This window comes from Stigmatopora nigra, chromosome 16 (assembly GCF_051989575.1).
Source record: "Stigmatopora nigra isolate UIUO_SnigA chromosome 16, RoL_Snig_1.1, whole genome shotgun sequence".
NCBI lineage: Eukaryota > Metazoa > Chordata > Actinopteri > Syngnathiformes > Syngnathidae > Stigmatopora > Stigmatopora nigra.
Genome location: NC_135523.1, coordinates 3,825,592 through 3,838,991, shown reverse-complemented (window position 1 = coordinate 3,838,991; position 13,400 = coordinate 3,825,592). Strand labels below are relative to the sequence as shown.

At 39.6% G+C, this 13,400-nt stretch overlaps 1 protein-coding gene across 1 annotated transcript in view; it reads right to left on the bottom strand.

Moving 5' to 3' along the window:
- The window catches only part of svila (supervillin a), a 32,965-nt gene that overhangs the window by 5,158 nt on the left and 14,407 nt on the right, over positions 1–13,400 (bottom strand). Inside the window, exons 19-38 of the mRNA XM_077735933.1 lie at positions 12,872–12,922; positions 12,468–12,633; positions 12,281–12,379; positions 11,415–11,501; positions 11,074–11,239; positions 10,839–11,011; positions 9,679–9,834; positions 8,964–9,100; positions 8,426–8,573; positions 8,196–8,341; positions 7,955–8,130; positions 7,735–7,888; positions 7,346–7,610; positions 7,123–7,277; positions 6,939–7,053; positions 6,656–6,863; positions 6,456–6,589; positions 6,195–6,350; positions 5,949–6,092; positions 5,761–5,882 (exon numbers count right to left, since the gene is read on the bottom strand). Coding sequence (XP_077592059.1) covers positions 5,761–5,882; positions 5,949–6,092; positions 6,195–6,350; positions 6,456–6,589; positions 6,656–6,863; positions 6,939–7,053; positions 7,123–7,277; positions 7,346–7,610; positions 7,735–7,888; positions 7,955–8,130; positions 8,196–8,341; positions 8,426–8,573; positions 8,964–9,100; positions 9,679–9,834; positions 10,839–11,011; positions 11,074–11,239; positions 11,415–11,501; positions 12,281–12,379; positions 12,468–12,633; positions 12,872–12,922 — 2,958 coding nt within the window. The remainder of the gene's footprint in view (positions 1–5,760; positions 5,883–5,948; positions 6,093–6,194; positions 6,351–6,455; positions 6,590–6,655; positions 6,864–6,938; positions 7,054–7,122; positions 7,278–7,345; positions 7,611–7,734; positions 7,889–7,954; positions 8,131–8,195; positions 8,342–8,425; positions 8,574–8,963; positions 9,101–9,678; positions 9,835–10,838; positions 11,012–11,073; positions 11,240–11,414; positions 11,502–12,280; positions 12,380–12,467; positions 12,634–12,871; positions 12,923–13,400) is intronic.

Below are 13,400 nucleotides of genomic sequence, written 5' to 3'. Positions count from 1 at the left end.
CCTATCAGTATACAAGTGTGTATACTGTGAAGTATAGAATGTATTCTTTACTACTTTTATGCTGTATAGTCACTTGGATAGAATTTTGCAGAGACTAGTGGTAAATTTCCTTCATAACACATGAGTTAGGGGCAAGTCATTTACTAAGACACGCCCATTTCTCTGTGTCACTTCGTCCCGCCTTAAGTTTGTACCTAGGTCACATGACCCTTTGTTAATAAAAGGGGCTACTCTGTTGGAGGTCGGTAGGGATTGGAACTGGTCAGGCAAGGAGATGGACTCATCTCCAAGCGCTGGCACCTCCCGACCCCTCCCTCAGCTGATGTCTTTGAAAATCTCATCAAGCCGACTCTGCGTGTGCTACCTCTGATCCGAATTATTGAATGTATATGGTTCTAAACCTGACATATACAATGGTGCATACAATGGTGCATACAATGGTGCATACAATGGTGCATACAATGGTGCATACAATGGTGCATACAATGGTGCATACAATGGTGCATACAATGGTGCATACAATGGTGCATACAATGGTGCATACAATGGTGCATACAATGGTGCATACAATGGTGTATACAATGGTGTATACAAGTCTGCATACAATGGTGCATACAATGGTGTATACAAGTCTGCATACAATGGTGCATACAATGGTGTATACAAGTCTGCATACAATGGTGCATACAATGGTGTATACAAGTGTGCATACAAGTGTGCATACAAGTGTGCATACAAGTGTGTATACAAGTCTGCATACAAGTCTGCATACAAGTGTGTATACAAGTGTGTATACAAGTGCGTATACAAGTCTGCATACAAGTCTGCATACAAGTCTGCATACAAGTCTGCATACAAGTCTGCATACAAGTCTGCATACAAGTCTGCATACAAGTCTGCATACAAGTGTGTATACAAGTGTGTATACAAGTGTGTATACAAGTGTGTATACAAGTGTGTATACAAGTGTGTATACAAGTGTGTATACAAGTGTGTATACAAGTGTGTATACAAGTGTGTATACAAGTGTGTATACAAGTGTGTATACAAGTCTGCATACAAGTCTGCATACAAGTCTGCATACAAGTCTGCATACAAGTCTGCATACAAGTCTGTATACAAGTCTGTATACAAGTCTGTATACAAGTGTGTATACAAGTGTGTATACAAGTGTGCATACAAGTCTGCATACAAGTCTGCATACAAGTCTGCATACAAGTCTGCATACAAGTCTGCATACAAGTCTGCATACAAGTCTGCATACAAGTGTGCATACAAGTGTGCATACAAGTGTGCATACAAGTGTGCATACAAGTCTGCATACAAGTCTGCATACAAGTGTGCATACAATGGTGTATACAAGTCTGCATACAATGGTGTATACAAGTCTGCATACAAGTCTGCATACAAGTGTGTATACAAGTGTGCATACAAGTGTGTATACAAGTGTGTATACAAGTCTGCATACAAGTGTGTATACAAGTGCGTATACAAGTCTGCATACAACTCTGCATACAAGTCTGCATACAAGTCTGCATACAAGTCTGCATACAAGTCTGCATACAAGTCTGTATACAAGTCTGTATACAAGTGTGTATACAAGTGTGTATACAAGTGTGTATACAAGTGTGTATACAAGTGTGTATACAAGTGTGTATACAAGTGTGTATACAAGTCTGCATACAAGTGTGTATACAAGTGTGCATACAAGTCTGCATACAAGTGTGCATACAAGTGTGCATACAAGTGTGCATACAAGTCTGCATACAAGTGTGCATACAATGGTGTATACAAGTCTGCATACAATGGTGCATACAATGGTGTATACAAGTCTGCATACAAGTCTGCATACAAGTCTGCATACAAGTGTGTATACAAGTCTGCATACAAGTCTGCATACAAGTCTGCATACAAGTCTGCATACAAGTCTGCATACAAGTCTGCATACAAGTCTGCATACAAGTCTGCATACAAGTCTGCATACAAGTCTGCATACAAGTCTGCATACAAGTCTGCATACAAGTCTGTATACAAGTGTGTATACAAGTGTGTATACAAGTGTGTATACAAGTGTGTATACAAGTGTGTATACAAGTGTGTATACAAGTGTGTATACAAGTGTGTATACAAGTGTGTATACAAGTCTGCATACAAGTCTGCATACAAGTCTGCATACAAGTCTGCATACAAGTCTGCATACAATGGTGCATACAATGGTGTATACAATGGTGCATACAAGTGTGTATACAAGTGTGTATACAAGTGTGTATACAAGTGTGTATACAAGTGTGTATACAAGTGTGTATACAAGTGTGTATACAAGTGTGTATACAAGTGTGTATACAAGTGTGTATACAAGTCTGCATACAAGTCTGCATACAACTCTGCATACAAGTCTGCATACAAGTCTGCATACAAGTCTGCATACAAGTCTGCATACAAGTCTGCATACAAGTCTGCATACAAGTCTGCATACAAGTCTGCATACAAGTCTGTATACAAGTCTGTATACAAGTCTGTATACAAGTGTGCATACAAGTGTGTATGCAAGTGTGTATGCAAGTCTGCATACAAGTCTGCATACAAGTGTGCATACAAGTGTGTATACAAGTGTGTATACAAGTCTGCATACAAGTCTGCATACAAGTGTGTATACAAGTGTGTATACAAGTGTGTATACAAGTCTGCATACAAGTCTGCATACAAGTCTGCATACAAGTCTGCATACAAGTCTGCATACAAGTCTGCATACAAGTCTGCATACAAGTCTGTATACAAGTCTGTATACAAGTCTGTATACAAGTCTGTATACAAGTCTGTATGCAAGTCTGCATACAACTCTGCATACAAGTGTGCATACAAGTCTGCATACAAGTCTGCATACAAGTCTGCATACAAGTCTGCATACAAGTCTGCATACAACTCTGCATACAACTCTGCATACAACTCTGCATACAACTCTGCATACAACTCTGCATACAAGTGTGTATACAAGTGTGTATACAAGTGTGTATACAAGTGTGTATACAAGTGTGTATACAAGTGTGTATACAAGTGTGTATACAAGTGTGTATACAAGTGTGTATACAAGTGTGTATACAAGTGTGTATACAAGTGTGTATACAAGTGTGTATACAAGTGTGTATACAAGTGTGTATACAAGTGTGTATACAAGTCTGCATACAAGTGTGCATACAAGTCTGCATACAAGTCTGCATACAAGTCTGCATACAAGTCTGCATACAAGTCTGCATACAAGTCTGCATACAAGTCTGTATACAAGTCTGTATACAAGTCTGTATACAAGTCTGTATACAAGTGTGTATACAAGTGTGTATACAAGTCTGCATACAAGTCTGCATACAAGTCTGCATACAAGTCTGCATACAAGTCTGCATACAAGTCTGCATACAAGTGTGCATACCAGTGTGCATACCAGTCTGCATACAAGTGTGCATACAATGGTGTATACAAGTCTGCATACAAGTCTGCATACAAGTCTGCATACAAGTCTGCATACAAGTCTGCATACAAGACTGCATACAAGACTGCATACAAGTGTGTATACAAGTGTGTATACAAGTGTGTATACAAGTGTGTATACAAGTGTGTATACAAGTGTGTATACAAGTGTGTATACAAGTGTGTATACAAGTGTGCATACAGGTCTGCATACAAGTCTGCATACAAGTCTGCATACAAGTCTGCATACAAGTCTGCATACAAGTCTGCATACAAGTCTGCATACAAGTCTGCATACAAGTCTGTATACAAGTCTGTATACAAGTCTGTATACAAGTGTGCATACAAGTGTGTATGCAAGTCTGCATACAAGTGTGCATACAAGTGTGCATACAAGTGTGCATACAAGTGTGTATACAAGTCTGCATACAACTCTGCATACAAGTCTGCATACAAGTCTGCATACAAGTCTGCATACAAGTCTGTATACAAGTGTGTATACAAGTGTGTATACAAGTGTGTATACAAGTCTGCATACAAGTCTGCATACAAGTCTGCATACAAGTCTGCATACAAGTCTGCATACAAGTCTGCATACAAGTCTGCATACAAGTCTGCATACAAGTCTGCATACAAGTCTGCATACAAGTCTGCATACAAGTCTGCATACAAGTCTGCATACAAGTCTGCATACAAGTCTGCATACAAGTCTGCATACAAGTCTGCATACAAGTCTGTATACAAGTCTGTATACAAGTCTGTATACAAGTCTGTATACAAGTCTGCATACAAGTGTGTATACAAGCCTGCATACAAGTGTGTATACAAGTGTGTATACAAGTGTGTATACAAGTGTGTATACAAGTGTGTATACAAGTGTGTATACAAGTGTGTATACAAGTGTGTATACAAGTGTGCATACAAGTGTGTATACAAGTGTGTATACAAGTGTGTATACAAGTCTGTATACAAGTCTGTATACAAGTCTATACAAGTGTGTATACAAGTGTGTATACAAGTGTGTATACAAGTGTGTATACAAGTGTGTATACAAGTGTGTATACAAGTGTGTATACAAGTGTGTATACAAGTGTGTATACAAGTGTGTATACAAGTGTGTATACAAGTGTGTATACAAGTGTGTATACAAGTGTGTATACAAGTGTGTATACAAGTGTGTATACAAGTGTGTATACAAGTGTGTATACAAGTGTGTATACAAGTGTGTATACAAGTGTGCATACAAGTCTGTATACAAGTGTGTATACAAGTCTGTATACAAGTCTGTATACAAGTCTGTATACAAGTCTGTATACAAGTCTGTATACAAGTCTGTATACAAGTCTGTATACAAGTCTGTATACAAGTCTGTATACAAGTCTGTATACAAGTCTATACAAGTGTGTATACAAGTGTGTATACAAGTGTGTATACAAGTGTGTATACAAGTGTGTATACAAGTGTGTATACAAGTGTGTATACAAGTGTGTATACAAGTGTGTATACAAGTGTGTATACAAGTGTGTATACAAGTGTGTATACAAGTGTGTATACAAGTGTGTATACAAGTGTGTATACAAGTGTGTATACAAGTGTGTATACAAGTGTGCATACAAGTGTGCATACAAGTGTGCATACAAGTGTGCATACAAGTGTGCATACAAGTGTGCATACAAGTGTGCATACAAGTGTGCATACAAGTCTGCATACAAGTCTGCATACAAGTCTGCATACAAGTCTGCATACAAGTCTGCATACAAGTCTGCATACAACTCTGCATACAACTCTGCATACAACTCTGCATACAACTCTGCATCCAACTCTGCATCCAACTCTGCATCCAACTCTGCATCCAACTCTGCATCCAACTCTGCATACAAGTCTGCATACAAGTCTGCATACAAGTCTGCATACAAGTGTGTATACAAGTGTGTATACAAGTGTGTATATTGTTTCCACATCTTGTAAAATGATGTAATTTATAATTTTAATTTAATATCTTTAAAAAAAAAAAATCCTGAAAAAAATCTGCGAAGCCCTGAGTCCGCGGAAGCTGAAGCGCGAAGTAGCGAGGGAACACTGTATATATTTTAAAGTTAAAAGCAGCAGAAGAGTCGAAAGTGGCTAATAAATTGAATTAGGAAAATCAATAGTGATAATGGTTTCCACATGGGTCGACCTGCACTTTGGATCTGTTGCGTCCGATAAAGGATTGCCTGTGCATGTGTTTGAGCATTACACCATCTCATATCAGATGGCAACGCGATGATGAGATAATGTCATTTTATCCATACACACCCGTTCAGTGATCTCAGCGATGTCCTCCCGGTGCTCCCAGCTAGGGAACATGTTGGTGAAGGTGAGTGGCTCCAGGCCAGCGTGGATCAGATAGGCTTTCGGGGCCTTTTTGGGATTCTTTTCTGAAAGAATATGTTTTTAACACGTTGTTATTTGTTCATTTGATAGGTGATGGAGAAAAAAAATACCTTGACAATACTGCAACACAGTTTCCATTGCACATTTCCTGTCCAAGTCCCAGCGGATTGGGGCAGAGCCGGTACTTTCACTATCCTGAGGCCACCATCCCTGCCACAAGTACACTTCGTGGTGGTTATCCACTAAGAACAATCCTGAGGGAAGCAAGACGACATAGCAGGTTTGCACATTTTATTCATTTTTTTGTAACAAAAGTACAGTACTGTTGGATACATTTAGGAACCTCTCCCCTCTACCTGGCTGTGAGACAGAGTAAAGGTCCTCCTGCAAAAAAGGCATGGAATTGACTCGCTGAGGGTCCCTGGCTGGGTAGAGAAACTCCACAGCTACAAAATCCCCTGAAGTGCTGCTAAGCTGGTATAGACGTGGCGTGAAGTTGAACCTGCCAGGATCTGTGGGAGATCAAGAGTTGGTAGATATGGTACGTTCAAAACAAATTAGAGCGTTACAGGTTTGTGTCGGTATTGTGCTCCTTGTCAGATGTAATGCCAGGCTACCTTGTAGCATGCAGTCGTACGCTTTCCTATCTCTCCTGCCAAGGGCTTGCCAGAATCTTTGAGGTTCTGCTCCCTCGTCGCATTCCTCGATGGTCACCTTGCTGCTACTGTGGAGGCCAGCTTCCAGAGGACAACTGTGCAAAAAAAATGATGAGAACAGGAAACTTAATGTACCTTTACTGCTTTTCAGTTCAACTTACTGCTCCTTGATCATGCTGGCAGCGGTGTGCGCCACATCCCTCGTGTGCGTTTGTGACTTGCAGCCGTGCCAAAGGTAGATGAGTGACTGGCTTACACTCAGCAGCACCATGGATACCCGAGAGCGCAGGCTACTGCAGTGACACACGACTTCCACGAGATGACTCTCAACCTCCACTTCCCCACGTACGCAGTACAGACGCCAGTCATCTGGGAGGACGCGAGGAAGCTAGTGAGGTAAGCTGTCTGTGTGTGTCACACACACACAGACATTGACACACATACCTGCTTCTTTACTTTGCAAGGTTTCCTCCTCTTCTCTCTTCCCCGCATGGACAATCATCCTTCCTTTAAAGCACTGCAGGAAGCACGGAAGTTCTTTGCCCTGCACCACTTGGATCTGAAAGGTAAATTTAACAGCCCTTTGTGTCAAATTCCCACAAAAACACCAAACCTTTTCTTTTCTAACCTGTGCTCCTTGCTCCTCATCCAATTCAACAGTCATCAGCGCTGAAGTTCCTTTCTCGTTGACCGTTGAGTTGCGACCCTGCCAGAAAAAGTAACAGCACTTCTCTTTCCCCGGTCCTGCCGTTTTCAACTGCTCGGGTTTTTGCCGTTTGCCAACTGGTAAGGAGACATTGCAAGATATGTTAAAAAAATATTTTACAGTTGACAATCATACAAGTACACACCTGCAGTGCTGACCATGTATTTCCACTTGACCACATAGGTATCGCCTTCGTGGAACTGCCCGATGCTTTGACGCGGGAGGCGGCTGTAGTCGAACTCCAGAATGTGCCAAACATCCACGTCGAGCGTGCTGACCTCATAACAACGCCAATCGTCGCACTCTACCAGTCCATAGCCCCGCCCCAGATTCAAACCGTCAATGACAGTGCAGATGGGTGCCTGGCTGAGAGGCATCATCAGGGTGGCATCGTATGCATGGGGCTGATCCTGTGAAGAAAAAAAACAGAATACATTGGTTTAAAAAGAACAAATCCATGTCTCTTTCACCTTCAATAAATGAAAATATGTGGAATCTAAACATGTTTTTCCTTCATTTTTTTATAGTACATACCTTGAGATCATAGATGTCATTGTTACTGGTTTGACTGGGGCTGGCTGTTACTCTGGAGTCACTCCAGTCTAAGAACTTCTCTTTGAACAGAGTAGTTTCATTATGATGAGTGAGTCTTCCAAATACTGCCCAGTCTGGACGTCCCTGGCCTTTCCTGCGTCAAACATCACAATTAATATACAACCGTGAGAATGTTTTTGGACTAAATTGGTTACCATACTTGGGAATGATGGGGTTGCACTCTCCTGGATCGAGTGGGTTGATGTCACAGTTGGTGTAGTCAAATGTTCCGTTCCACAGGTGTTTGGCCAGCTGGAAGGCTACCTTCCTCTGAGCCAGTGTCACTTCTTTCCCATGCCATATGTACATCTCACTGCCAAAGTCGAAAACCAGAACCTGCACAGAAAACAGTTTTCACATGAACATCTATCCTTTGAAAACTATTGGGTATAATGTCTAACCTCTTTTGGCTTGAGTAAAGAACAGCGAGGCATCTTAGCCCAAAAATCATCATCCGGCACCAGCTTATCTTCAATCAGACGGTAAATGCAATTAGTCTCCACAATGGCACCCTCATAGAGTTCATCTTCATCCGGAGTTCCCGCTGCTGCATGTACAAAAATATTCAAAATGTTTCAATGTAACTGACATTTAAATTAAAAAAAGGTGAAAATTGATTGTAAACCCTTACACTGGTAACTGCTGTGACCTCCAAGGGTTTTCCAGAAGTCCTTAGCAGCTTGGCTGTAAATATCAACACCTTCCTCGATGACCTGGATGCGGTCGGCACGGCAACCCAGATCTCTCTTGCTTTGAATGAAGTTGCCCAACTCTGAAGCCTAAAAGAAAGAAAAAAATTACATGTTGCTAATAAAAACCTACTGTAACATACCTGAGGAAATCATATGTTTTCTATTTCCATTCTCCATGCTTCAGGGTATTTAAACCTTTCTGGATTTCATTACTTTGACATTGACGTTTGCATTTCTGTTTTATGTTATGCCTTCATGCGTGGTCTGTCTATATACTGTTGTCTGTTTTTTCCCACTCACAGTTCATACAGTCAAAATGTCACTCAACAGAAACAAGTTTAGTGTAGATGTCACTATGTGTACACAGTATATCTTTACAGGAGGCCTCAAACTTGATAGGGTTGTTCTTGACTTATTATTGAGGGCAAATGTCATCTTATAGTAGCAAAGGGGTGGAAAAAAAACTGTAAAATGTACCTTGTTCTTCTCAATGACATTGGCAAATTCTCCCATCCAGATAAAGCAGTGATGAGGAGCAATGAGGAGGAAACAGTCGCCGCTGTTTAGGGACGAAGCTCTTGGCTCCACAAGCCGGGTCTGGATATGCCGGCGGCCTAAAAGTGCAAAAATATGGCAGAATAAAAAGATGACTGCAAGGAGGACAGAGGTGTTAAAAGATGGAGGATGATTGGTCAGCAGTGGTTGCAGGAATTTATTTATCTTTGGCAAACATTTTCTGTGGTAATTGTTTATTTTTGTGTTTGGAGCAAAGTATATCTGTTCAATTCAGTTAAGAAGTCTGCATGTGTTCAATGAGTATGATTAAAAATATATTAAGACTTGTCATTGTGCTCTTTGTGTTGTAAAAATGTAATAAAAAGACAGTGTATAGCAGGGAGATTTTTCATATAAAAAAAAGGTACAAGGTTTAACATAGTAAGGCTTTTTTACTTAGAAAACGACATAGTATAGTAAGGCTTTTTATCTTAAAAAACAACATAGTATAGTAAGGCTTTTTATCTTAAAAAACGACCATGTATATATTGTGTATTTCCAAGGAATGTATACATTTACATTATCTGAGGTAAAGTAGACTAATTTATCATTGTTTGGCATTCTCCAGACAGAAGATTCTAATCATTTTTAAACCCCCATAAGTCTACTGCGAGTGTTAGTGTGATACGAGACTAACCTTTGACCTGCAAGAGCATCAGTTTCTTGTAAGGCACGGCACTGTTGTTGGACATCTGTTCAGAGATGTTGACGCTGCGCAGGTTCACGTTGCTGAAGTTCTCCTTGCTGGCCAGCCCAGCTAGAGCCACCTCGGATAAATTGGAGTTCTTGTTCACTAAAAAGAGAGGAACACACATAAATTGTAAATTTTAAAGTGTGACTCCTCACCTAATACATTTTCCAATCATTACAAATGCCTACTGAGAGAGACAATGATTACATAGTGACTAAATTCACATATTTATTTGCCTAAAGCCACTGTCAAGGGAGTTGCCGGCTAGACATGTGGGAGGAAACGACACGTGGGGCAACAAACCTGCCATCTATTTAACTTAAAACAATACTGATCCTCTGATTGCTCAGTTCAATAGCAGGAAACAGATGTTGGTAATTTTAAGTCATGTGGGAGCTTGGTGTCTGCTCAGCCTAGTCAGCAGTGACTTTGAAAGTGTAACGACTTATTATCATAAGCCAGAAAAATACTTATTTGAATATATAGTGCCATAAAATGTGTTTTTGAACAGCAGTTGACACAATTTATGAGAATAACTCATTGATGAGTAGGAGTCATGCTGCTATTATTGCATTATCAGAAGTAGCTACAGTGTTTTTACATTGCAATTCCTATGGAAACTATGGATTGTTGATTCTATTCCATCCATTTTTGCACTACATTGGGAGAAGTCACTTTTACAGTCCATCAAATGTTCTCCTCCTTCTCTGGTGGGATGTGCAAATTCCAAGTCTGCAACGCTAGCATTTAAAAGACTCAAAAAAGGGAAAGAAGGCCTCATGAAGCATGAGAAATTATTTCTACACATGACTTGGCTACAACTGAGTCCAGAGTTTAACCCCATGGAGACTCTTTGGAATATGCTGAAAAGGGCACAGCAACCACTTTTCGACCGTTTATCCTGTTCAAGGTTACAAGAAACTGGCGCCTATTCCAGCTGAGTTATTTAAATGGGAAAGCAAATTTTGGGATGGAAACAAGCTTTTCTTTTGAATCAGCAAGTGAACAATTACACTACTTTTAAGAAAATGCGTCATCAAAATTGCTTGCAAAGATTTAGTGAGCAGCTAAACGGTTTCTCCTGTATGTATTCTAATTGGACTCACTTTTCTCAGACGTAATCCTCCTGCTCTCCAATAGGCCGACATTGAGGCGTTGTTCAATGTACTCGTGTCTGATGTCCTCTCTGGCGGCGAGCATCTTTAACGGGTTTTTCGACGCTTGAACGTGACGGGTGGGGCGCACGGCCCGCCTGTGCCGCACCATATCCGACCGTAACCTTGCGAGAAATCAGACTTGCAATTACTGCAATTACGGATGACGGTCAACTATAATACTCACTTTGGACCTTGCGGGCCAAAGATGGCGTCAAAGTCGTCGACTAATGCCAACTTGGTGGTGAGTGGCTCTTCTATTTGGCGGTAAAACTTGGAAAAAGACTCATCTTCCAAGTTCATGACTTCTTTGACCTTCTTTTCTGTTACTGTGATGGTAGCCTCGGGCAGCACTAACCAAAAAAAAGGGGGAAATGGAATGACAATCAATTAGAAAATAGAAGAAAACAATTCAATGAAAGGTGATATAATAAAATATTGATTTTTTAATGCATAAAGTCTTGGATAGGAAAAGTCATTGGATAGGAAGAGACATTTTACAATGTGTACACCAGAGTGAAGTCTGACCTTTACTATTGATCTTTCCGAGGAATGACTCGAGCTTTTCCAGTTTCCTGTCTGACTCCAGGTTGAGATCCGCTATTGCCTTGATCTCTGTGCAACAACATGAAGACAGCTGTTGGAAGCATAAATTGAAGCTGTGTCCTATTTGGCTTGCATAGCATGTCAGAGCAGGCTGGACTTTTAAAATGTTCATATGTGTCACCCAAAAGTCAAATGAATCCCCACACACACACACACACACACACACACACAGTTGTTCATATGTTGCTGTTGATTTTGGAAGCAAATTTATATTTTTTTTTTTGCATTTATTTAGTTGAATTTTTGCTTTAAAAGTATTTTTGCCACTGTGAGAAAGTGCTTTAAAAATGTACTTACTGGAGCAACGCTATTTCATAACAATAATTTAATAAACACACCACGAAGTATTTGACTCTCACTCATGGACGCTTTACATGATCACAAAAGAAAAACAACTAGTAGAATTAATTATTAGCAATAAATCTATCATGCCAAAGGTCAATATTTTGTAGGAAGGTTAAGAAACCAGCAATCAAATTAGTTTTTGTGCAATTTAGTTGGTTTTTTTTCATAGGAAAATTTAAAAAATATGAACCTGCATCATCATAATCCATATCTTCCACATCTATTAAAGATATATACAGAAAAAGTGTGAATTGAATTTAAAATTATTACAAAATGCAGTGCAATATAAAATAGTTGATGTTCATTTGGTGTACATTAATTTGCCCCAAAAAACTAGCAGTGTGTCAGCAGAATAAATATATATATATATATTTTTAAATCATTCAAAAGAGGGGATTTAAATTTAAAAAAAAAAAATAATAATAATAATAATAATAACTCACCTTCATGTGGTTTGGAGACTGCAATGCTGCTGTTCTTGGATTTAGGTGGTGATGGTGATGATGATGACAAAGATTGTATAGCAGCAGGAGAAGCCAACCCTGGTGCAAAAACACACAAACAGTACAACATTTAAAATGTGAAATATCCACTAAAAATGTAGTAGTAGTAGTAGTAGTGTCTTCTTGCCTTTCTTTGCCATGCGTGCAGCCACAGTGAATTGAGTGGAATCGTTTGCAGCTCCGTGGCCTTTGAACTTCCAGGCATCCTCTTGAGCTTCAATCTGCTCTTTCCTCTCTTGGATGGACTTCTGGGCCTCGATCCTCTGTGACTCCATCGCAGCCTCCGTCATTTTCTGGTTCACGAGAGAGAAAAGAGAGCTGAAGAAACCTTTTATGCAGGAACACCTCAATTGCACTGCACTTCAATTCCAACCAGATGATTTCACAGCACACAAAAAAGGACAATTTGGATTTTCTACTAATTTTCTACTATTAAGAGAATCAGCACACAAGCATTAAAAAAATAAACAAGCAACTTTAGTCTAAATGTATGCAGTTAAACACCACTACTTTGTAGTTAACTGGCCTTACCCAGAGTTGGTCAGACACGGCAAGATCGTCGATGATCAGTTCGTCATCGCCCTACAGAGAAGCAGCCGTGGGAAAAGGCGCCTTTTATATCTTTTTATATCCATTGCAATATACGAGGAGTGCATGGAGGGTTTTTAACTTTTATAACAGTAACTTTAAGTGTGTGTTCATGATATCTTTTACCAATACTCTATCAATAAAAAGCTAAAAAATAAAAGTGACAAGTATACCACCAAACTTGAGTTTCTATCAATGATCTTAAATGTGGTCCAAAAGTATTAGATCAAACAATAACAAAATATTGATCATAAAAAAAGACGTGTATGGGCAAAAATAACATGGGTGGAGTGTGCAAAAATGTGCGGTTTTATACAGAATCAAACAAAACTAAAGTTTGTTTGCCCTTCCAAATACACAAACCCTTCAAATACACACATCCAGCATGCCAACATACACATTACACATTCATTATTTTGTCCAAAAACACTATCTATAAACACTAAATTAAAAAAAAAAACTATGCTGTGTA